This window comes from Rhyacophila brunnea, unplaced genomic scaffold, assembly GCF_057557595.1.
Source record: "Rhyacophila brunnea isolate RB1 unplaced genomic scaffold, BYU_Rbru_1.0 scaffold_12, whole genome shotgun sequence".
NCBI classification, from domain to species: domain Eukaryota; kingdom Metazoa; phylum Arthropoda; class Insecta; order Trichoptera; family Rhyacophilidae; genus Rhyacophila; species Rhyacophila brunnea.
The window spans coordinates 17,444,880-17,469,327 of NW_028232774.1; the positions used below are offsets into that span (position 1 = coordinate 17,444,880).

The 24,448-nt window shown below is 32.4% G+C and overlaps 1 protein-coding gene across 2 annotated transcripts; it reads left to right on the forward strand.

Annotated features, from left to right (window-relative positions):
- The first annotated feature begins 643 nt into the window (after window positions 1–643).
- LOC147077838 (venom serine protease-like) lies at window positions 644–23,598 on the forward strand. Of its 2 annotated transcripts, XM_085960868.1 has the most exons (11): window positions 644–779; window positions 5,172–5,201; window positions 5,538–5,635; window positions 8,377–8,517; window positions 10,932–11,058; window positions 13,349–13,458; window positions 14,539–14,737; window positions 15,214–15,274; window positions 17,125–17,258; window positions 18,281–18,435; window positions 21,849–23,598. In XM_085960868.1, exons 1-11 carry the CDS (start codon window positions 767–769, stop codon window positions 22,026–22,028), a joined length of 1,248 nt encoding a protein of 415 aa, XP_085816994.1. In that variant the 5' UTR covers window positions 644–766; the 3' UTR covers window positions 22,029–23,598. The 2 variants fall into 2 exon arrangements, with proteins under 2 accessions (XP_085816994.1, XP_085816995.1); XM_085960869.1 differs by lacking the exon at window positions 5,172–5,201.
- The last annotated feature ends 850 nt before the right edge of the window (window positions 23,599–24,448 follow it).

Genomic DNA, 24,448 nt, shown 5'->3' on the forward strand with positions numbered 1-24,448 from the left:
AATGCAAAAAATCTTAACACTACTGCACATTTATGTACTGAAATATGACTATATTCCAAAACATTAGAGCGAGAGGTTTAAAAGAATACTATTTTATGTAATAAAAATACTTTATGCAGTCATCAAATGTTTAAAATAAATATATAGGATAATAAGGCTTCAAAATTATGTAAAAAGATTATCTACAATGTTAAAGGAATATCTAGGATCATGCTTTGAAAATAGAAAAAAAGCTCCATTTTGACCCACGCTGAGCACTTCCGCCCTTTTACTGTGCATAGGTTTTTTACGCTTTTGGAATACATTACTTTACTTGACTTTCCATTGTTTTGGTATTTAAAAAAAACATCATCTTCATTCTGTGTTGATGAAGTTTTATAGACTATATTATGAGTCACTTCAAGTAACGCTATGCCTCCTCCTAAAATCTCACAGACACGTCACTGTAAAACATATGTCAACAATGTGACTTAGATACAAATACCTAATTAGATCGATTACTATTGTAATTTATTACCAAAACTGTCTCAAAAATGGTTTTTATTGTTAATACAGTTGCCGTAAAATGTCTAATGGAGCACTCTTCCTGCTTTTCCGACGCAAAATTTTGCTACATATTCACGACGCTTTTTCAAACGACGTCAGTTGTCGAGCGCCGTTCAAACAGGCCACAAGTGTTTTTTTAAAGTAATTTTACAATATTCGTGAATTTCAGAATTAATTCGTTTTTAAGAAGATTCTGAGGAATTACAATCGTCATTTATTAATGACAATGACGGGTAATATTTCCAAACATTTTTAATTAATTATTTGAATTGATAAAGTTTTTTATTTTGTAAACATACAAAATTTTATTTAATTACAAAAACTTTTTAAGTATATCTGTTGGTACTTTTTCACTTTTGTTAAACAACATTTTTAACATTTGTACAAAATCTTTAAATAACTACTTTTATATTATAATATCACGCTACCTAAGTATTATAATTTGTTAATTATGAAACTAATTGAAGAGTGACATTCCAATGTCGAAGCATAGAATGATAATTTAGTTCGAGATATTCATGGTTTTGTTTTATTTTTTGACAATAAGTAACTTTTTTTTTGAAAAATTATTGAACACAATAACATTACAAATTATTATAATTTCAACAAAATCGATTCTAAATTTGTGTTCTTCACCGGGTCTTTAGTAAGGAGGGAGTACAAAAATAATTGAAAGTTGGTGGGACCTTCTGAGTAGAGCTCTAAAAAGGTTTAATTCTCGAGTTAATAATATATTATTTAACATGTCTTTAAGTTTATCCCATATTTATATGTTAAAGAAAATACCATTTTCAATAATTGTGCCTGAACCATAAGTATTAAAGTTTTTCACGTAAATGAAACGCGCATTCAATACTGATAAAAGTTCAAGTGGTTTTGTATTTCTTCAGTTTTACGGCCACACCGTCATAAAATTCATAAATCGTAACTAGTTGAAAAGCTTTGGTCCATTGCGACCGGCTTTCACATTTATATCTCATTAATCTGTTATGTGTTAGTATTTTTTGAAGAAAAGATCATAATTATATACGTTGACATCAAATTAAAGATATTTTGATATTGAAATTGATTCAAACATATTATAGATCTTAACAGACATTTACATTCAACAACAGTGATAAAGCGCTGACAATTTTCAAAAGCTTTGAAACATTTGTAATTTTTAATTTGGTTAGATATCGCATCATGGTTTTGTTGGAGATTAATTTTCGAGCAAAATTTTAGTAACTCCAAAACGTTAATGTTTTTGTAAAAATGTTTCAAATCATATTTATGTTGATGTATTTAAGGCTAGTCATATAGAAATATTAAGATTTGTTATGTGCGTACACGAATATATTATAATTTACCCTTCTTGCCATGAAAATGTATCAGTCAAGTAGGAGTCCTCCGAGATTTTACATAATGCTTCAAGGAAATCACTTCTATTCGGGTGTAATTCCAACGAATTATTTTTTTTTAGGATTTAATTAAAAATATATCCAATAATTTAATTGGACAGTATTTACATTACCAGATTGAATAAAACCTACTATTCAAATTTTTAATTTAAACAGACCAAATATTAATTAAAGTCACTATAAAAAATTAGGGCACGTTTATATGAAAGATATATTATGTTATTATGGTGCCCTTACTTTTGGTGTTTATTGAATTGGAAAGAGATAATAATTTATTAAAAGAGCATAAAATGCGACAAGTGTCGCTACATTTCAAAATCAGCCAAGTCCATAATTATTATGGACATCTATTATAGATGAATAGGAGAAAAACAGCTTTTTTGTTTTCTCAAATACACAGTCACAAGGGTGAAAGTTTATATTATTTCGAGTATAGAATATTTAATATGAATAAATTCCACATTTTGATAATGCAGAAATGTTAGAAAGCAGTAATTCTTCAGCAATTCACAAAAAAGTAAAAAATACCTAAAGGTGGACTTGGCTGATTTTGAAACGTAGCAATACATAATAAAGATCGCAAAATAATATATAGGTATACATACATTCAAAATTAACAATCAATTGCAAACCAACTGCCAATGCAAAGGTTTACTGAATATATTGTAATATAATGGTAAATGCTCATTAAACTACATGCGCGTATTGATAACAGAATAATTTGTAACACTTGCTATGACCATGGATATCTTTTTAAATACAACATGGCTAAATTCTTCATTTTAAAACGAGGCAGTTCAAAATAATCTTTTATGGTATTGATACTATCTTTTATGTGATTTTTAAATGTGAATTCATCAAATGTTAAAACATAGAAAATCGTATTATTATTGATTTGAATCAGAATTTTTTTGTTTTGTAGATGTGGTAGGAAAAATACCCCAAACCTACATTGCGATTTAAGTGTGTTTTACGAATCACCATTGATGTCTTTACGTATTTTTTTCCTATTTTGCTATCGTGTCCGTTTAAATGCTGTCACATACAAAAATATTGGTTGAACATTTCAATAAAGGCGTATTTGTAAAAATAAATAAATCATGTATTTGACTTCTCTTGCTAACATATCCACTTTAACCCATTGGAGACAATGGGTGCCAATTTGGCACCGCTGTTACAGGATGCAGGACGTGGCAAAAATCAAACAATTTTAATCATATTTAGATTTGTTTTAAGTTGAAATGACCGAATAATAGATGTTAGTAATATGGAGTTCGATATAATTTTTAAGAATTATTTGGCTTGTAAAATCTATTTTTATTTAAATATGTCAAAATAATGATCAGTTTGAGTAAGTAAAATTGATATAATGGCCCTCCATCTTTTAAATATCTTAAAGAGTATTATATTTAGCTCCAATTTTAGTATATCTTTCTTTTGTGATTTACTTCTATCATGGACTTTTTATATAATATATTATGTCATTTTGTATAAAAAAGGCGAAAAAACACAAAAAGGTATATTTAACATGTTTTCTTGATTCCACTGACACACAAAGTTAACATAAAATATAAATAAATAATAGAAGACTTCAATACCTACAAATTTAATGAAATTAGTTATATGAATAATAATCAGTGGTCAGGATCACTTTCAGGATCAAATTCCCCAATTTTTCAATGGGTTTAATTGTTTGACATTTTATATCTAACGTAGCGTATGTGTAACATTGTGCACTTTGTGGTGTTTTAAGTCTTGTTTTCAAAAAATATCTCTCGAAAAAATGTGTTAATACCTACAATTTCACTCTATGGAGACCTATATAATCTTCTTAGGACCAAACAGTCAATAAAAAATCGTGTAGTCTATATTTCCTGGTGATATTAACTTTGGTAAAACATATTACTCTTCTAAACTATCAATTGTTAATATTATTTGTCATGAATTATCCGTAACGCATGAGGGTAAACATAAAAATCTGTAAGAGAGAAGAAGTAAGGGAGCAACGCAAAATTGATATTTGAAAAATCGAAAATTAATCAGGTCGTGAAAGAAAACAAACAAAAACTCTCACGATACCTTGACAGATGCTTATAGTGCGGTAATACCATATTGAGTGATTAGAGTATTGGAATATCCGTATGTCATCCAAGAGATTTAAGGATAATTATAATATATAAAGGTTGCTGTAACATATTGTAACTTTAGGCAATATACACAATTAATCAAAAAATAGACCCAACAGAACCATCAGTTTAGTTCAGCGATGAGGTGCTCGGTAAAGTCAAGAGACTCTACAAAGACTCCGCCAGGCTAATGCAGCAGCTAGCATACAAATACTTAAGTCTGAAACACCAGAACATAGACAGTAAGATATAACATACACGCAAACGTATAAGAGAGAGAAAGATAGGGAAAAATATACATGAAAATGTTTACAGATGGTACTGCCACCTGCTAATATTTGCTAGTAGATTAATAATACGCATATTGGTATGAACTCTGTATGACCTGTTTTTTCAATGGGTCTAGATTAATTATAAGATTTTTTGGTACTGTTCGGTTATCAGGAATACAGCGGAAAACACATTTTGAAAATAGCCGATAAACTGAATTATTTTTTAGGTTAACCTAACCAAACCTAACCTAACCTAACCCAACCTAACCTAATCTAAACAACCCAAACTAACAAATAATCAAGTATATCGTATATTTTCAAAATGTGTTTTCCGCTATATTCCTGATAACCGAACAGTACCGATTTTTTTATTTGAGATAGTATCAAAATATTAGTTAATGCTTTCAAATACGTCGATTATGTTCACTATCTAATCAAAACTTTTGATTTACCTTATTCAGATAATATATGATTATAATCTAAACAAAGATTGGACAATAAATTTTTTTAATTTTCTTTCATAAGTATATTTGACAATGAAAACAATATTTATATTATAGCCACAATACAGATTAATAAATAGAATTCAGATAGGCTATACCCCAATACATTACATTTTGACGCAGGATTTTGAATGTATGAGTGTCCTACGAAAATTAAACTAACATTAAAGGCGTGCAATAGTATGTGTTGCAATCTTCAAATACACCAATATTGAATGAGCGCCGGTGCATAAACCGAGAGCAGTTGTCAGAACGAAAGACAAGTTTATAATGACGTATTGTTGACACGTGTTTATGTTTATTCCATATTCTTCCACACTCGAGATCGGTTGCCTGTTACTCCACACCCGTCAGGTATTTCAGTTCCCATTGATTCTGTTTTCCCTAATTTTAGCCAATTCAATCTATATTATATATGTGAATCAAGACAGTAGAAATCTACATTGATTTTGATTGGATGATTTTTTTATTGGTTAAAATAAAACACAATAATATGTTGTTCCATTTCAGCTATGTACAATATAAATATCCGTAGTATTGAATAGTTTATAACAGTGACAATGTCTTTTTAAAGCGAATGAAACCGGTCCCGATTATTTTTAAACTAAGTAGAATTAGTACTATATATTGTGTTTTATTTTAATAAATACAATATATTTCTACCAATAACTTACGATTTGCGTTTTTCAGGGTTCAGGGTATTCCTGAAATTGGCAATAATTTTACCAATCATCCTGATCGCTGATAAAGTTGGTGCCCAGGATGCCAATTGTGACAACTTCCAAAGTGTGAGTCGTCTGCGATAGTTATTGAAAATTTATTTTATTTTTATATTAATTTTCTCTTTTCAGTCCTTTGTCTTTCTTTTCTACGTATCTGACATTTTTTTTTCATCAATTTAGCGGGTTCCTGGCTTTTCTTTAAATCTGCCAATATCTTGGTAACTACTGGATTAGATTTCTCCATCAATTATCTGTTCTTCGGTTATCGTGATTGAAATTATACATTGTTGTCTAAACTTATTAATTAAACTTCTACATAATGATTATTGGAAAACTTTTACAGGCCTAAACATTTACATTATTTCGGGTTCTAGGATCATAAGGGCGAAACTACAAAAATGGCTGTTTTGAGTTAAATATCGCATTGTCTTGCTAGAACACAGTTCTATCATATGTACAAAGATAAAACTTGTACGTATAGCGGTTTGCCAGATATTACTCGGCGTATCTAAAAATCCACATGGAATTTTAATGTCATATGGGTGAATATCCTCTTACACCTGTGTGACTCTGACATTAATACCGATTAATCAAGGACACTTCAGCGTAAGCGGCGTTTCGCCTTTATGCCACTGACATAAAGTTAAGTTTATGGAAATTTCGTAATTTTTAGTTTGGCGTAAGTTGTCAATTTGACTTAAGTAAACACTTGTTATCGGTTCATATTTGCATATCAACAATGTTTTGGAGAGGTAAGGATTGTGGAGATGTTTAAACAGAATCAACGTACAAGCATGCGAAGTAAATAATTATTTATGTATATTTAAGTTATGTTTTTTCGACTCCTAACCGGTCAAATTGTTTTTAAATATAATCTGATTAAATATTTATATACTTACAGCATCATTATAAATCATGTTTTATTATCCACTAGCTTTTTGTATTAAAAATACGATTTTTTTTTCTCAGACATGCATATTATGATCTTAGGAGTTGCTTCGTGGTTGCAGAGCTCAAGATAATATTTTCGAGAGTTTCTCCCTGATACATTACCAGGATGGCCAGCAAAATGACTATATAATAATGACTGATGAATATTCACTCATTATAAAAGACAGAATTGAACTTTATTAGGTATTATGTAATTAAAAAACCGGACTCAAAATATCTGTTTTTTGTATTAAAAATACTATTTCTATTCTTAGGCGTGCACAACATCCCAGAATTTACTTCGTGGTTGAATAGTAAAACAGGGTTTTTTGAAGAGATTGTACCTAAGCCATTACAAGAACATTCGGAACAATTATTATTGTCAGTGGAAAATATATTAGAACCTACGCATGAACCACCATTATATGCTGAATTTAACCATAGTATATCCTTAATAATATTATATTATGAAAACAGATAAAAGTGAGTTAATTCATCGACTTCCTGTAGAACAAACTCATTTACAGCATCTCAGGAATTACTACGTGTTTGAATAGCTAAACCGGTTTTTTTGAAGAATGTAATGGATGCACAAAAGAAAAACAATAAGAAATAATGTCGGTAATTTCCGATAATGTTCAATTCAGAAATAAGTTCTTGATAAGTTGAATAGTAAACGAGAACGTATTGCTAAGCCCTAGGAATGGAAAAGAAATAAACATATAACTAATAGACAAAACGGAAAGTCGTATGTTTCAGTTACAGGTAAGCAAATTGAAGGAAGTTATTTAAAGCCCAAAGACTGTTCTTAATGTCCCAGAAAGTGCAATGAGAATTTTGCTGAACTTTGCAGACAATGTTGAATTCATATTGGTCTTTAGACGATATTGAAAAACAAAGACCGGATGGTGCCACAAGATGTTCATTGTAAAACATAGTCATTCACGAAAATTCCGATAGTTAATCAAATGTTCTTTGAATCCGGACACTCGCAAATGAAATGAGATTCCGTTCATGCGAGTATCGAAAACAAAGCATTTGGATATAAATACCATTCATCCGCATGGTACTCTGCTGTTCAGATGGCACACAAAAAATACAATGTAACTTAGATGGACCAACAAGATTTTCTTGATTTTTCTGAATTACAAAAATGCATATTAAAGAATAAGAAGATTGATGCGGATGGAGAAAGTGTTATACAATTCATATGGATTGATACGGATGGAGAAAATATGGATTTGAAGAGCCACTCAAAATGCTCCAAGTCATACGAAGAGAAACCAGAATAATTAACCATTCATCTTTTCGACTCCAGCCTAAATATAACGCAGCACTTTCCCTCACTGCGAAAAAGATATCAATAGGCATTATTCAGAAACAATATCAATATTTTTACAATTCTTTAAAGTTGTCAAATCTTGAAAATAATCAGGAAAACATTGATGAAGAAGATGCATAACAAAATTATGTATATATGTAGTTAGATTTAGGAATAGAATTTAATGAAACATATTTCACCTATGTTTTGTATTATCTATAGAACAAATATTTACCAGTAACCTTATTTGAAAATATTTTGAGAGACAAAAGGGCGAATGTCTCCCATTAATTATATTTTATTTTTTTCCAATTTAACTAATGCCTAAAATGACGATATTGATGCTCTACATTACTCTTATGGTCTTATGAATATGTTACATAAGCTTTAATTTATTATGTTTGTATTTTTACAGTGTGAAATTGTTTTTTTTAACAATAAAAACTATTTTACCATTTATCTCAGTACAGTGTTTTTGTAGTTTCGCCATTATGATCATAGACCCCCGATTTTGTATAACAATTTGAATCCTATGAATCTCCTTGTCGTTTTCCAGGTTGAATTAGGCCAAACATATTATGTGTATTCTCCAAACTACCCTAACAACTACAACAAGGAAGTGGCATGCAGATGGCAAGCGTCGTGTCCTGACAACACTGTCTGCAGACTCAACTGTCCAGAGATTAATCTTCCAGCTGTAAGCAGACTGAAATAGACACTTTAATTTTCCATAAATGTGACAAACTTAGATAAATTATACATCCCGTGATGTGCATTTGAAGATTTTTGGTTACCCATTCCATTAACCAACATTTAGGGGTAGAAAGGAGGTGAGTAAAATAATAACCCGCCATTCAGAGCCTTGTTAGATAGTAAGGAGACAGTTATACAGAAGCCAACTATCGGATAATAGAGGGCACCAACACGACGAGAAGAGAATATATAATAATATGTTCAATTAGAAATCAAAACCAAATTGTTTAATTCAAAATCAATATTTATAAGGGTTTGCATTCTCGGGACTCTGATTGATCCTTGATCCCGAAATCACGATATTGAAAATGCTGGAATTTCAAACCAAATAAGTATTCACACGATTTTCATTTGAAACAACAAATTCAAAAAAAATAATTGTAATCTGTTTTACTTTCTATTTTACTAGTCGATTACTTTAATTAATATTTAACAATATTTTTATTTATTTTCAACACAGTATACATGATTATATTTCGTGATCGTAATAAAAACTGAGCTAAGCTCATTGATAGAATGATTTTCATAATTTCGATGAAAAATGATACATCGGTAACCATCTATCGGTACCGATAGATATACATCGAATTTAGAACTAAGTTTACCATAGTATAAAAATGTATTGAATAATATGTCAATTGTTAGCATTTGTGGCGCTCTCACTCAGCAGACAACTTATACTGGTGTATCTTTATATCTACAGTAAAATTGTGTCACTAAATTTAAAGTATGTATTTAAGTATTTAAGCAAAAGGTTATTTTCATTATAAGAGACAGTGATTTGATTTAATTACCTACGACTAATCTCTAGCCTCCTCCAAGAACTTCTTCCATCTCACAAGAAATGAAAATATAATTAATATTAAATTCTACAGGTTTTTAAAAGGTTTGTCGATAGCTATTTCGGTTGTAACACCATTATCAAGACTATTCAGATAGGCCGTTTGCGTTCGCTTAAATACTACACGTGTATAGATAGAGACAGAATACATTTTCTTATTCGTTCCAGCAATATTATGAATTTATACACTTATTATTAATTGTAATATTATTAATACTTTGAAAACCCTAAGTGGGTTTTTTTAAAATGGATATCAAAATTTATCAAAATTACAGTGTTTGAGTACTTTGGTTATTTATTGACATTATTAATCAATTAAAATCTTATTAGTATAATTGTCTTAATCGTGTGTTTAAATTATATTTAATAGTGGCGACGAATGAATTACCAAATTTTCATTAATTATGTGATTACTTTTGGATAATTCGCGATTAATTTCCAACTGTTCAAGTAAATTTAATTTAAGACCTTTATTACATATATGCAAACATTTCGGCGTTATATTATTACTGATGCTATGAAAATTTGATATCAAATGTTTAGCATACTGAGAATCTGTTTTACCATTCCTGAAAGACCTGAGGTGTTCTTCAAAACGAGTTTTCATTGGCCTCCCAGATTGACCAATGTAGCATAGACTACATGTGCCACGTGTTCTTCCATCTCACTTACCCTGGGCCAGTGACCTCCAACCGTCCGGTCTGGTATCCAATATTCTCCTCGACGGTTGAGTACTGTCCATTTTTTCTACATGGCCCGTCCATCGGAGTCTACCAAGTTTAACGAACGCGGAGATACATTCTTCTCGGAAGAGGTTTTGGAGCTTCAGTTTATGTCGAATACGCTATCCTTCTCCTGCTAATATCGGCCCATATATCCTAAGCAGCACCTTCCTCAAGAATATATTGCGCTCATGCTTATTGCTCTCGGTGAGAGTCCAATACTCCGACCCGAAGGTAAATTTTCTGTCAGTGTATAATTAATTTAAATAAAACGCAAAATTTATCGTACTGAAACTCGTGAAATTTCACCATGAATTGACAGTTGATACAATAAAAGAAATTCTGTCAGGGATAACAATTTCTAATATCTACTTATTCATACAGGGAGTGAGTTAGAAAGAGGAAGGCAAATTGTAATATGTAGATAAATGATAATGATTGAAGAATTGTTTTAGTATATTATTATGTGGTTGAATTGGTTATTATTACAAAGTTGCTAGTCGTGTTGGCTCCAATTAATTTAATAAAAACAAATGAGAGCTTGCTTTTGATGCTTTTGGATTTGATTGCCTACTTACGTACTTGCATACTTATGCGTTTTATCAATTCGAACAGTGATTCCCAATGTCGGCTCTGCTGCTCTCTCGAGGTTTACCGTTAGATACTTGTCGATTAACTAAAACGAACAGCGTAAAAATTCTCACTCCCTCTACTATGTAACATAAAAAAAATTTCAATTGCACCATTCTCACGTATATAATTATAAAATATAATTTTATAAATAAAATATTTCAGACACACGGCTGCACTGGTGACAGACTCCTCGTGTCGAGGACCGGAGATTCTGCGCTTACTGGTGCTCAAAGACACTGTGGAAGTGGTACTCTGGATATCAAGTCATCATCGAACAGTATCTCTGTCGGTAAGTTCTAACTCTAAATGAATTAACTGCAATCTGATAATAGTTAGTTTTGTGCAATATTCTTTTTTCAGCTTTCAGAAGAAAGACAATTATAGGTACTAATATAAGCTTTTTGACAAAATTTCTGTTATTAATCTACAGTTTTTAAATTATTGATGTTGACAGGTGTCTTGAGCTAAATAAATTATTACAACGGTCTAAAAACAGCTATACAAAGAGTCAATAACTCAAAAGTGTAGAATAAACAAAAACTTTATTTAAATAATAAATTCCAATCCGTGGGTTGCGAACCTCATGCCAGCTGCGAGGTGTTTTCTAGGGGGTTGCTATTTAAATAGTGTAAAAATGTAAAACTGTAAAAATATTTACTATGACGCAAAATTCTATATCAAAATTCATTTTTAATCGTTATTTAGATATTTGAATAAGAGATGAACCTTTTTCGAATCAAATTTCTTACATACATTTATTTAAGTATGTCTCGTACGTGTAAAATTTATATTAGTCAGAAAATCGAAACTCGGCTAATGTCGTCAACCAAAACAACAAATAATTAGGCTGAAAGTGATAACAAATGGTTTCAGTAAATAATAAAAAGATAAAAAACATTTCATTAGGAAAGGTGTAATGCTAGACAGTAAAATAAAATAGAGACCAGAAAGGTGAATAAAAATGTGACAATTCATAATCTACTTGGAAAAAACAGTAGGTACCTTACGTGAAAGAAAATGTGATAATTACGAAGTTAAGTTAAGGAAAATTAGATAATGGAGAAGAGAATAGTAGAATAATCTACATACAAAATGTTTTCTTATGATTATCTTTAATGTTTTCACCAACCTATTGAAATAATCTTTTATCCGAATTACGTTATTCGGCTTTTATAATTAATAGGCCTCGTAACCAGTGGCGGCCAGTGGTCTTCAGAATATCATGTTCTGGTAGTGAGCACTGGTTTACCTTCTATAAAGAGAAGATATTCTTCTTTTACCCTATCACGACCCAGCATTAGGCAAGCAAAATTTTACGCCACTTCCCTCGGTCCATCGCCAACTCTTGCGCCTCCTGCCATGTCAGACCTGCAGCACGTAGGTCGTTTTTGTGGCATCGCTGCAGGGTGAGGGAGGGCTGGCCATGGCGACGAAACCCTTGAGGCTATGCGGTAAGGGTATGAAGTGTCCACAGAAAAGAAAAATAATATTTCTGAGTTCCCTGGAAGTGTCACACTCACAGAACAGATAGTTTTCACTATCCAGAAATAAGTAACGGACAATCAGTTGATCCAAAAAAAAATATTTCATGCGAGACGTTACGTCTCATCTAAATCAGCTTAATTTAAAACTGCATGGGGAAGGAAATACATTTTTTCGATGTTAGAAGAAGTTATTTCATTCGAAAACAAATTTTCCCTTTTTGCTTAAGATTTCGATTTCTGATATTGACATTTGCTATTTCAAAACAACAATTTTAAATATGAGGGAAGCTTTTCTCAACAGGTTTCAGGAATTCAGAAACAGCAAAGTGGCTAAGGGCTCCAGATAATTGACCATATTCAAGAATAGCACTCACTATCGAGACGTAGAGTGCACTTAATATTATAATAACATTACAATAGTCATAAACATTCATTTGATTTTGATACTTTGAAGAATTGGTGTAAACAAAACATAATAATAATAATAATAAATTGTATGTAGGTACTATTAAATTACTCTAAAATTGTTTTTGTATGTTGTTTACTCAATTATAAGTTATTACCTAAGTAATCTAACCGTCGTAACATATCTTCAATAAAATTATAGCAGGCGGCTCTCGTGGTGCAGTGCGTAAGGCGCTGAGCTTCCAACCGAGAGTTCTAGGTTCGATTCCCGATGAGAGCACAATATGTATGTGTTTTTCTCAAAGCCTGAGTGTTTATGATTGTTCAAAATAATTACTAACAACCACTTTGTATGAAAAAGCAAGGGCATGGTAATTAATAATTCTAAAAAAATATATATAGCCAGGCAAATCAGGTTAATAAATAACCTATTTTTTTTTTAGATAAATGACATACTAATGAAATACATGATAATGAAATACACATACTTATATCAAAATGATAGCCAGTGAGGCAGTAACAAATCCTTTTCTACATTATTTAGATCGATCAGGAACACTTTTATGATGGCAATCGTCTGCGGCGCGGACCGATACAGGTCAAATAATTTAGGCATAAACCAATCCAACTAACACAATCTTTGTCAATTCAAATATGTAGTAATAATTAAACCTCAACTCTGCATTAAAGGTCTGGTCTCCACTCCAACGAGTACTGGTGGAAAATTCCTCTGCACCCTAACGGCAGAGACACATAACGTCACTCCACAAAAACAATGTGATTGTGGATGGAAGAAAACTGTAAGACAATCATTTGTTTCGTTGTATCCATTCAACATAATACTATGATAATCATAAAATCTAATGGCCCTTACAAGCCATAATTACCCCCTTGAATGACTTTCACCAGATTTACAGATTTTCAAAGCGTGCGAAATTTCCCGTCTTGCAAGAAAGTTGAATGTAAAAGGTAAAATTTCATTATTATTTCCTCCATAAATCTTAAAAATTCTTCGACAAAGGTCACAATTTCATTGACGTTTGCGTTCATATACCTTTACTTTCTTTTGTAGAAACGCAAATTCATTTTATATCATATTTAGGTACTTGCTTTTCCCTCCACCACCCGCCACGTCTCCACACCCGTTATGCAGGCGTATAACGTAGCGTAACGAACGATAGGTGCTGTTAAAATTTGTGCCGAAAGTGTTCCAGGAGCAACTTCCCAAGACTTTGGTTGGCGTGCACTAGAGTGTGCGTGATCCCTAATTCCATATAATGTATTACGGTAAATTCTCGATGAGAAAAGACCTTCTCGCTCGCCGTATAATGCCGCAAACTTATTAAGCATATTTAGGTACTAATAGTACGAGTAAAGAAGTCGCCTGCGGTGAAATTTTTTTCAATGTTACTGAAAATTATTAATATTTCCAAAATTGACAAAACGAGACTATTACACCAGGATTAGGTGTTTCTGTTTTTTTGTCTCGATTACAAGCTGCCGCTTTATGATATACATATATATAACACAAAAAATGCAATAAGTATCTACTAGAACTAGAATATATTGTTAATTTTTTTTAAATTGTCTATTGACTGTCAAAATTAATAGTTATTGACCGGTTAATTAGGCTGTATGTTTAAAAAAAATACTGGTTGTGTGACATTCTAAAGTTTTTGATCTGAAAATGGAAATATCTTGTCTCTGTGTAAGAAATAACATAAACCGTATTCAAATCTTGTCTGTGAATACTAGTTTGACAACATATAGCACATTGTCTACACCTTCTGTACCTTCACCTCGCATTGAATGGTCCCAGCTGACGATTATCTCGAAGTTCAATAAGTCAACCTAATTGTAATATGTTATAATATTTTCAGACGAGGATTGTAGGCGGACAGGAGACCGAAATCAATGAGTATCCGATGATGGTGGCCTTGATAGACGTAAAACTCAAAATTGTGTACTGCGGCGCAGTTATCATTGATTCACTCTGGGTTCTGACAGCAGCCCACTGTCTGACCGACCAACAAGTCGAGAATGTCGGAGTTCTCGTAGGAGAGCATAACCTAAAATTAAGTAAGTATCCAATATCAAATAGAAGATACCCACCATTCAATAGTTTACAATGTGTCCACTGATATGTGTGATATTTTCATACGTTTTCAGTAATTTCGAGTTACTTTAGCACTAAAAAATAGTTACCTATTTCTATTTCGGCCACAACGAGGAAAAGAGCGCATATGGAAATTCACAACTGGTGGCAATCATGGAAGACGGTTGAGGTAGACGATTGGCACGAGAATCTGCCAATGTTGTTCGAGTTGTACTTCGATATGTTATCAATTATTAAGAATGGCCATTGCAACGAGCCTTAAATGCATTGTGTTGCGTTCGATACGGAACCGATCAAAAAGTGCAGTTTCCATGAAACTATGATCTCTCAATACAAATAATAATATGATACTCGTAGTTTTGTCGACTGCAGTAGATTTATTATAAATTAAGTGATCTACTATTCCATGCTAATTGTTTTTTCTTCTTCTAAATTTCAGATGACAGTCCCGCGACTGTTTTGATCGGAGCTGCTCAGTTTATCAAACATCCACAATACGCGTGAGTACTGTCTTATCATCCAAGTTTTGTTACAAATTTGTTTTTCAATAAATCACCTTACCCATCGTTGACTTTTTGAAAATATAATTATTTTTATCGATAATTTGGTGTTTGTGTTTACACATGAAACACAATATCATTCAAATGTTATCGCGATCCGCTTACGCTGACTTTTTCACTCATTTCAGGCCCTATCTCGGCCATAACGTTTATGGATGTTGTCCTTAAGCGCGCTAAGATTGTTGGCATATACGCTTCCTTTGTGTAACCCTTATAAGTCAATTAAAGTTGAAACGTCTAGAAACTAAACGACCATCGAACTTTTCCCCTATCTTGTTGGAACCACATGTTTCCTAATCAAAATCATCCAATTCCAGCCGCAAAAAGTCAGTTATCATTTGTCTTCAGCGGATACCATTGACCGTAACAGTCTCTCTTTCATCATTTTCTCAATAATACGGCCCAATGACGCCTCCAGCCTAAAATCTGCACCATACAGTAACTTTTGCGGCATGTAACAGCGTCTCTTGAATCAATTGTGGGTTTCCCTCGCCCCATATAGGTTGGCATTTTTGCTTGTTAACGTACCCATTGAGGTGAAAATCATCGGTTGCCTGCTCTTCAAGACCCAATCGGCGAATCTGTGATGTAGTCCTTGATACGTTGGCTTTAGTTCTTGTGTGAGCTGTATTTTATACGGGTGTAGGTGTAAGTCTTTAAGGAAAATTCGTCACAAAGTGCCGTATCAGAGGCCAGGTTGCTGCGATCTTCTTGTAAAAGCAACTTTTGCTCATTATAATTAAATATATCAGTAAATACGGCCAATTCAACGCTTCCGATCTGCTTTATGGTAGCGAGACATAATACCTTACAAAGGCTCAGAGCAACCCTGTACCTACGGAGCTTCGAGAACAGATGTTTGCGGCGGATACTGGGTGTGGGATGGTATAACTTTAGAAGTGACGAAACCATGCAATCTTTCATCACATCGAGAGTGAAGAAGCGATGCTGGATTTAGCCCGGCCATATTCTACGGTTGTCTAGACAGAAATGTCAACTTGATTTGCATATTATTCATGCCATTCGGATTCCGGCGTCTTGAAAGGTCGCTAAATACCGTCCACAAGTATATCGAGGAGCTACGGGATACTGGCATGACCTGAAAGATGCAAGAAGACTGGCTACCGACAGGGACTCTTGGAGGCGCCGTGTTGTGTACATAATCTAATTGAGGAGCGGCTATGGTCAAATAAGAAGAATATACTTATTAATTATAAAAGTACATAATATTTTTTTACTACACCAGAATATCGTCACTGTTCAAGCCAATTATCGTAACCCTCAAATATCAAATTGTTCGGGAAGTGAAAAAAACTTTAGGCATTGGATTTATTTATTATTTTATATACTATTTGTTTATTATTTTATGTATATTATTTTATTACAAATTGAGAATTTTCTTTCATTAACACAACAGTGGCTTACGTTTAGGGGTTACAGCATTTGACTAGAATATTTTCTGTCAAGTTTTACAAAAAATGGATATGATGAAATATTTTTTGGAATTTGGGCACTTGGGCAGTTCGTATGCAATAATTAAGTCCATTGTGATCAAAATGTTACTTCAATGAAAATTGACGGTTACGACAATTATAATTATTGGCCTGTACAGTGGCAATATTATCAATCATATTATATTATTATGATGGTTTATATATTTGAAATTTCTTTGCTGGCAAGTTGCTGTTATTGACTTAAGTTCATATTATACTCTTCGTGCATAGTATGTACGCTACATATTTTACATAACGTCATGTCATATTGCAATAACTGAATTATGTGTATTTCAGGAACGGCTATGATTATGATATTGGTCTTGTGAAAACCAATACAAGAATTACGTTCAGTGACATAGTTGGACCAGTATGTCTTCCCTTTAGGTTTGCCAACACCAACTTCGCAGCTGCTAACGTCGAGGTTCTAGGTAAGCTATTATCAGATAATATTTTAACCTTAATTATATATTATTTGTAAGTATATACCACAGAATAGACTAATGAATAGAATACCGATAGGCTATACCCCATTGCACTACATTTTGAAGCAAGGTTTTGAATGTATGAGTGTCCTATAAAAATGATACACACATTACAGGCGTACAATAGTGTGTATTTCAACCTTCAAATACACCAATGTTGAATGAGCGTCAGTCCATAAACCGAGAGCAGTTATCAGAACGAAGGACACGCTTAGAATGGCGTATTCCTGACACGTGTTTAAGTTTATCCCATATTCTTCCACACTCGAGATTGATTTCCTATTACTCCATACCCGTAAAGTATTTCAGTTCCCATTAATGCTGTGTTCCCTGGTATACCTATGCGTATTTAAGTTCCTATACATCCTTTCAAAAGTTTTAAAAAAAGATCGTACCTATAGGATTAGAAATAAATTTAATTTTACATAATATTAAAGTAAAACATTATCTCAGTGGCAATAACCAGATACAAATCGATTATTTGACGTGTATCCTGACTCATGAAAATAATTTTATTTTGGTTTTTTTTAATAGTAATAATATGTACCTACTATCCAATCTGCAGTTATTAATTATTGCACTCGTAAATAATGTCACAAACTATGGTCACCTGTAAATTTGAGAAAACAACTTATTATTGTATTTCCAATCGAAACTGGTATTTGTATGAAAAAATGTTATTAATTAGCGCCGCACTTTGGGAAGATATTACGAACTATTATTATAAAACTACTATACTACGAATTATATTCTAGTTACAAACGTTTTTTCTCTTGTATTCGAATTAAGCCGAATATGATAGAACTAATTTATAGCCACGCAAATAAACATAAACATAGTTATATTATTTACTTTGATAGGTTAAATGATATGTGCGAACTATTAATAATATACCCTCTGCCCACTTTCATGAATATTACTCGACAACATTTTGTTAACTTAAACAAACGGACAATTTAACATCACAGGATGGGGAACACAATCCTTCGCCGGCACAGATTCCGACTATCTCCAGAAAACGACCTTGAGCATCGTCGATCAGAATGCATGCGCTTACACCATGGGAACGATCGTAAACAGCCGGACTCTCTGCACATTCGCACCAGGCAAGGATGCGTGTCAAGTAAGCAATTATTACGTGTGTCAAAGTCACCTGTTGGAGGGTGATAAGCTCAGATATGGCACATTGTCCGTTTATATGCGGCCAATTTATGTGCATAATATTAATACGATGAAATTATTAAGAACCTTCGCCTTTGTTCCATGTACCTATCTACCCACCGCGAGTGGAATGGAATGAATGACAACCAAAGTGATAACAACTCGCTAATCTCAGAGCGATCCATTCCACACGCGTAATAAATAATAAACTATATTTTTTTCAAAACGAGTAGCTGCTCACATTATTTTTTTCTTTAAACCTTTTTTTTAATCGTTGCAATAGTTTAATATTAGGGGGGTCCCGACAAAACAACCTGAACCAAAACCGCCCAGACATTGCCGCCAAAACATGAGACAGTAGTAGAAATGAGACAATTTTTATTTTTACATAATATTATATTTTAGAAACACAAATAAAAAACTTACTAATAAAGATATTATATAAAAAATAGAAGAAATTCCAGGTATTCCATTCGGGAACTCATGTATAAATTAGATTATAAATAATAAAATTATAAATCAGAAGTATCGGATTAAACACATGTTATTGGCAATGTTTTTGTTTTTAGTACTAAGTGTTAAAAACTGATGATATTAAGTTATTACTCTACTAACAGCCGCAACGGATTAAATCTCAAATTACACTGATAAGTAATTTTAAGTATGTAAATTTCTATCGAAAAACCAAAATAAAACTTGTTTTATATATTTTATATTTTTTCCGGGCGGTTCTATCTTGAAATAATAAATTGTTTGAATGCATGGATTTATTTGGAAAATTAAAATTAGATTGTTATTTTTATAAACGTTGGTTAAATGAAATTGTTTATTAAAAATTGTTGGCAAGTTCAAGTAGACGTTATAACTAGGGATTCCAATCCCGGGATCCCGAGCTATTTTCGATTCCTATTCCGAAACTTTCGGGATTGATTTTTTTATCAATTTTTATGGAAAATAAAATAAAAACGAAAATATAACAGGAAAAATACTTTTAATAACAAATAACTACATTAGAAATAAACTGAGTTTGAATGAAGTTTGATTTATACCCATGTGTAAGTTGCCGATTCATTTTATTTTTCACATAAATTAATAAAAATGAGAAAGATTGCAAAAAACAATGCTTCGCACTGTTAACAAAGTAATTCCACCATGATCTCATACGTTTTACGGCAGTTTCATATTTGGCTGACTAATTAGATTTATGAAGCGGAAAGGCCATTAGTACACCATGATATGCTTTACTATTTTAAATCTCGCTAACCCATTCATTAAGTCTTTACTATCAGAAACAGCAATCTCATATTAAATTGACATTGTTGTTTATATTACAATAATATTTACTCCATTAAACGTATGTATTTCCAAGATTGAACGTATACAATATTAAATATAAATGTCTTAAATAATATAAATTATACTAGATTTATTTTTGACCGATTTTATCAATGTTATTTGTAAATATACACATTTTATATTAACAATGGAAAAAATGCCAATCCCGGGATCAGAATTTTGGCTCGGGCTTGGATTTCCTAGTTATAACTAAATATTTGGCGAGAGCCGGACGGCGATTAGTAATAAAACCACAAAAACCGATAGTCACTAATAACAGAATCCAATAAACATTTCATGTATGACCTACGAGCTTAAATTATCGTAGTTAGGTAGGAGGCCTGTAGCTTAATTAGTTAAAGTATATTGGTGCGATACCAGTGAATATACGGGTTCAAATCCGGTCAGGCATCGTATTTTTTCAAATTTGATTTTTTCTAGTAGGTATATATCTGAGGTGTTTTCAAGTTATGTAGGTATGTTCAATATATGGAATGTTACATTCTGAAATCTTGTAAATTATTCGTTGAATAAAATAAATGTTTTATATATTATTATATACTTATAGTGTGGTGAGATGAATGTACGAAAAGCGCTAAGTCGCATTAGGCGGCCACAGACGGACAGTTCTCGTAACAGGTTGAACATGGCACAGACAATAACTGTTCAATAACTGTACGTTAGTGGCCACACCACAGATCAGTTTAACTACCCCATTTAAATCTGTCGAACTGTCAACAGACGTGCCCATATATGTACAGTTATTGTCTGTGGCAGAGCAAGTGTCAAAAACTATGGAGGTTAGGTTCGCGGAGATATTACACAGGGGTATTGTTTCAATTAGCTTTAGGTAGAGTATACTTGAACGATATTTATGCACGAATAATTTTACTTTGAATTTATTATGGTTATAATTGTTTTTATTAGAAACAAATTGACATAAAATACACACCTATGACGTTGGTAAAATAAATCATGATTTCGCTAGTGGATTGTGTATTTTATCGATTCACCGAAACAATATTATACACATTCGTGTAAATATAAAATATAATCTTTTCTTTTGAATAAATTATTCCCTTTAATGGACAGTAATAATTTAGTAAGAAAACGGTAATATTTATAAAGGTATTGATTTTATATACAATACATTTAAACATGCCACAAAATTATATTTACATCAATCATCAGTATAATAATTAATTACTATGATATTATTAAAATTTATATTTAAATTTTATTTAGATTTAGCGATATTGTCATTCACAATTAGGTATATTAATTTATGTTGTGAACGTCTTAAATTAATAATTTGTAATATTCATTACATACAATAAATAAAATTTGAGTAATGAATTATTAGTCTATATTTTCACAATAACTTATTATTTATAATGCTCTCTAAAATTTTAACATTTATATTATATTGTATAAAATAATATGTTTACATAAATAACTATAACTTTGTTTTACTCTCGTAAAAATAATCTCCGCGTACATAATATTATTATATTTTTAATAATAAATGAATTTGTATTTAATAACAAGCAACACCAGCCGTAGTTGTATCGCGCGGTATATTCTATTTTACGTTACCAACATCTAATGTCACTCGAGAACTTTCGGCTAGTTGAAATTCCAACAGTTTTACAAAAACACGGGAGTGGGGGGTCGCTGGCAGTTTGAACATGGCACACATCTGACAGGTCGAAAAGTGTCTGTCTATGGGCGCAGCAGATTATCTACCAAACATAACTGTATGACCGCCATTACGTATTAACTGGCATGTTCAACCTCTTACGAAAACTGTCCGTCTGTGGCCGCCTATACGTGTAATCTTAGACGATCTTTGTGATATACATTGGCATTCTCATCATGATAAGTTTATGGATTAGGCCATACCAAACCATATGATATACCTACCTTTTTAAGGCCCATACTAGTGGTAATATGATAACAAACGACAATGAAAGTATCAAGTAATATGTATATTTATATTATGATGTGGATATGTTTAATATTCTATTTGTTTATTTTCAGCATGATTCTGGTGGCCCAGTGCTCTACCAAGACCAATCCAATGGACGGTTATACCACTTGGGTATTGTTATTGGAGGCTATGACTGCGCGACCACTAATCCTGGTCTCAACACGAGAGTTTCAAAATACCTATCATGGATCACTGACAATACCGATGGGGCAAACTTTTGCCGAAAATAAATGACTCAGTATTTTACTACCTAGCTTTCTGAAGTATCTATTTGTGTTGTTCTATATCACTTTTTTGGTCATTACAAGACATTAATACAGTGAAACCCTGATTCTACGATTTTCAAGGGTCCCTAAAACCGAATTCCCAGGTTCGAATCCTGGGTCTGGCAAGTACACATATTGTTTTTCAATTTGTGTGTTTTAGGATATGGACGTAATAGGCGTAGCAAGTGGCTGACATCCATTTCTCGTAAAAAACAAAATCTGTCAATACAAACCTCTACTCTGTGGAGACCCATATGATCCTATTAGGATCGGATATCGTCGAAAGAAAGAAGAAAAAAAACGATAAATGAGGGATATAAAAAAAATCCTGTATTTTTTCGACGTCCTCTCAGTTTCTCAGCTAGATTTCTAGTTTTCTTCACGGGGGGCATTTTAACCTGAGCGTTGACCAAACCTGTGCAAACAAAGCGACGCGACTGAAAAGTCTGTAATAGTTTGTAAATCATAAACAATTCTACGAAAGCGAAATGAAAAATATTGAACAAAAACGGTCAATCGGGATAACATTTGTGACGGGACCATAATATTTAGACGATAGATCGAGGAAAATGCGGGATTATTTAACATTGTTCTTATGGGTGTTTGGCGGGACTTTCAAAAATGAACGATCCGTGCGGGAAAACGATTTATGCAAGAACAGTAGATCGGGGTTCCGCTGTATACTAAATAGTAGTTTTAATTTATTTTCTTATCAACGAGATGTCACAGATATATTTTTTTAACGTGGTGATCTACTGAGCTACTGTGCTAACTAAACTTTTCCCTTAATTACTCGCGAAAATTTTACATTCTTCGGGAGCATAACATGAAAAACTTTCCAATACCCTGGTTATATCAGTCGTATATAGCGCTCGAAATGGACTACATAATGCAAATGATCGCCCCGGATCATAGTTCTGGTTCATGGTATTCTCGGGACTACCGCTCCGTCTCGTGGGAAAATTAAAAATGTCAATATAACAATCGTTACGTTAAATTTTTAAATCAAGGATAATAATAAACATGACATATCGTATACCTACCAACAATAATAAGGTTTTGTGTTATTGTTATTTACGTAAAATTTTTTTAGTACTTTTTCCACTTTTAATAATAAATCTGGACCACTTTCGTCCGTCTCAGAGAGACATTTTCAATTAATTAGATTAGTAATACAATGCATATCCACCATGAATTGACAGTTAACAATAAAAGAAAAAAAATCCATTTTTGATAGCATATTTCGTAAAAAATATTTTTTTTCGCCGGCGACACTGAAAAGCGTTCCCTGCCCAAATCTAAAATACTAATAGCAGTGTAATCAAATATCTAAAAACTGTAATTGTCAGTCTAAGGTAATTATGTATACTAATATTTTCAGAAAATTATTGTGCCCACCGGTTCATAAGCTTTTCTATTTCAAGCGCTGGTCGTAGGCATACAATTTATTATATGCAGTATTGATTGTTTCACTACTGTGACTGCGGTGCGGTTATGCATTCCCGATAATATATTATTTAAACCCTACCTTCTTAATAAAATATATAAATATAAATAACCTAAAGAGATTTCAAAGGTTAAAAAAAACACCAACGGAGTCATTCGTCTCTAAGTATTAAATTTAGGATTCACATATACATAGATATACTGTATCTAAGCTTATCGAATCTTCTACTAACACACGCAAACAAAAGTTTGGTATAATCCAAAGTTTTTTTTTTGTGTAGGTTGATTTTTTTTTTACTTGAGAACTCAGAACTGTCTACTTTATTAGGTATATGAATCGATTAATGCTTCCAACTATTACCCCTACCTACCTACTTTGGCATATATTGTGTTATTTTGAGGACAGAAGACAAAGTCTGTGTAGTCTACTGAATAAGAAGGCCAGCTGTCAAAGCCGTAGATTTTTAACGCGAGTCGATTACCGGTTCGACTCGCGCTAAAAAAAGTAAAATATAATATTTTATGTTCATTATAATATGGTATCAGTAAAATACTGAAGATGAACCAAAATTCAGATTTAAGTCCCGTAAATATGGCTGTTCTAGGACTGTTTTCAGTTACCTACCACAGTCTCCCTTCTGTCAGCATGCACCTTTTGTCACCGTAATAATATACTATCTCTTTCACATTGTAACACTTACAAGTTTGTAGTAATTGTCCTTCAAAAAAACCATCTAGGCACATGGATACCTTGCGATGCACATAGATACCTTGATTAAGGTGAGGCCAGATTAAATAACGGTTTCCTGCTCTCTCAAAGGATAAAATTTACATTTTGTGATTCAACATACACCTGAGAGGCAGCGTTCACACTTTCGCGAGTTGCCTAATAAAACCTACGCGGTAGCTTGCAGTAGACTGCGGCACTCAGTGATGAC

Excerpts from the sequence above, each read along its gene's own strand:
- LOC147077838 (XM_085960868.1), top strand. Across the intron at positions 13,459-14,538 it reads ATTGTGGATGGAAGAAAACT|ACGAGGATTGTAGGCGGACA; the intron begins GTAAGACAATCA and ends TAATATTTTCAG. Across the intron at positions 17,259-18,280 it reads TGCTAACGTCGAGGTTCTAG|GATGGGGAACACAATCCTTC; the intron begins GTAAGCTATTAT and ends TTAACATCACAG.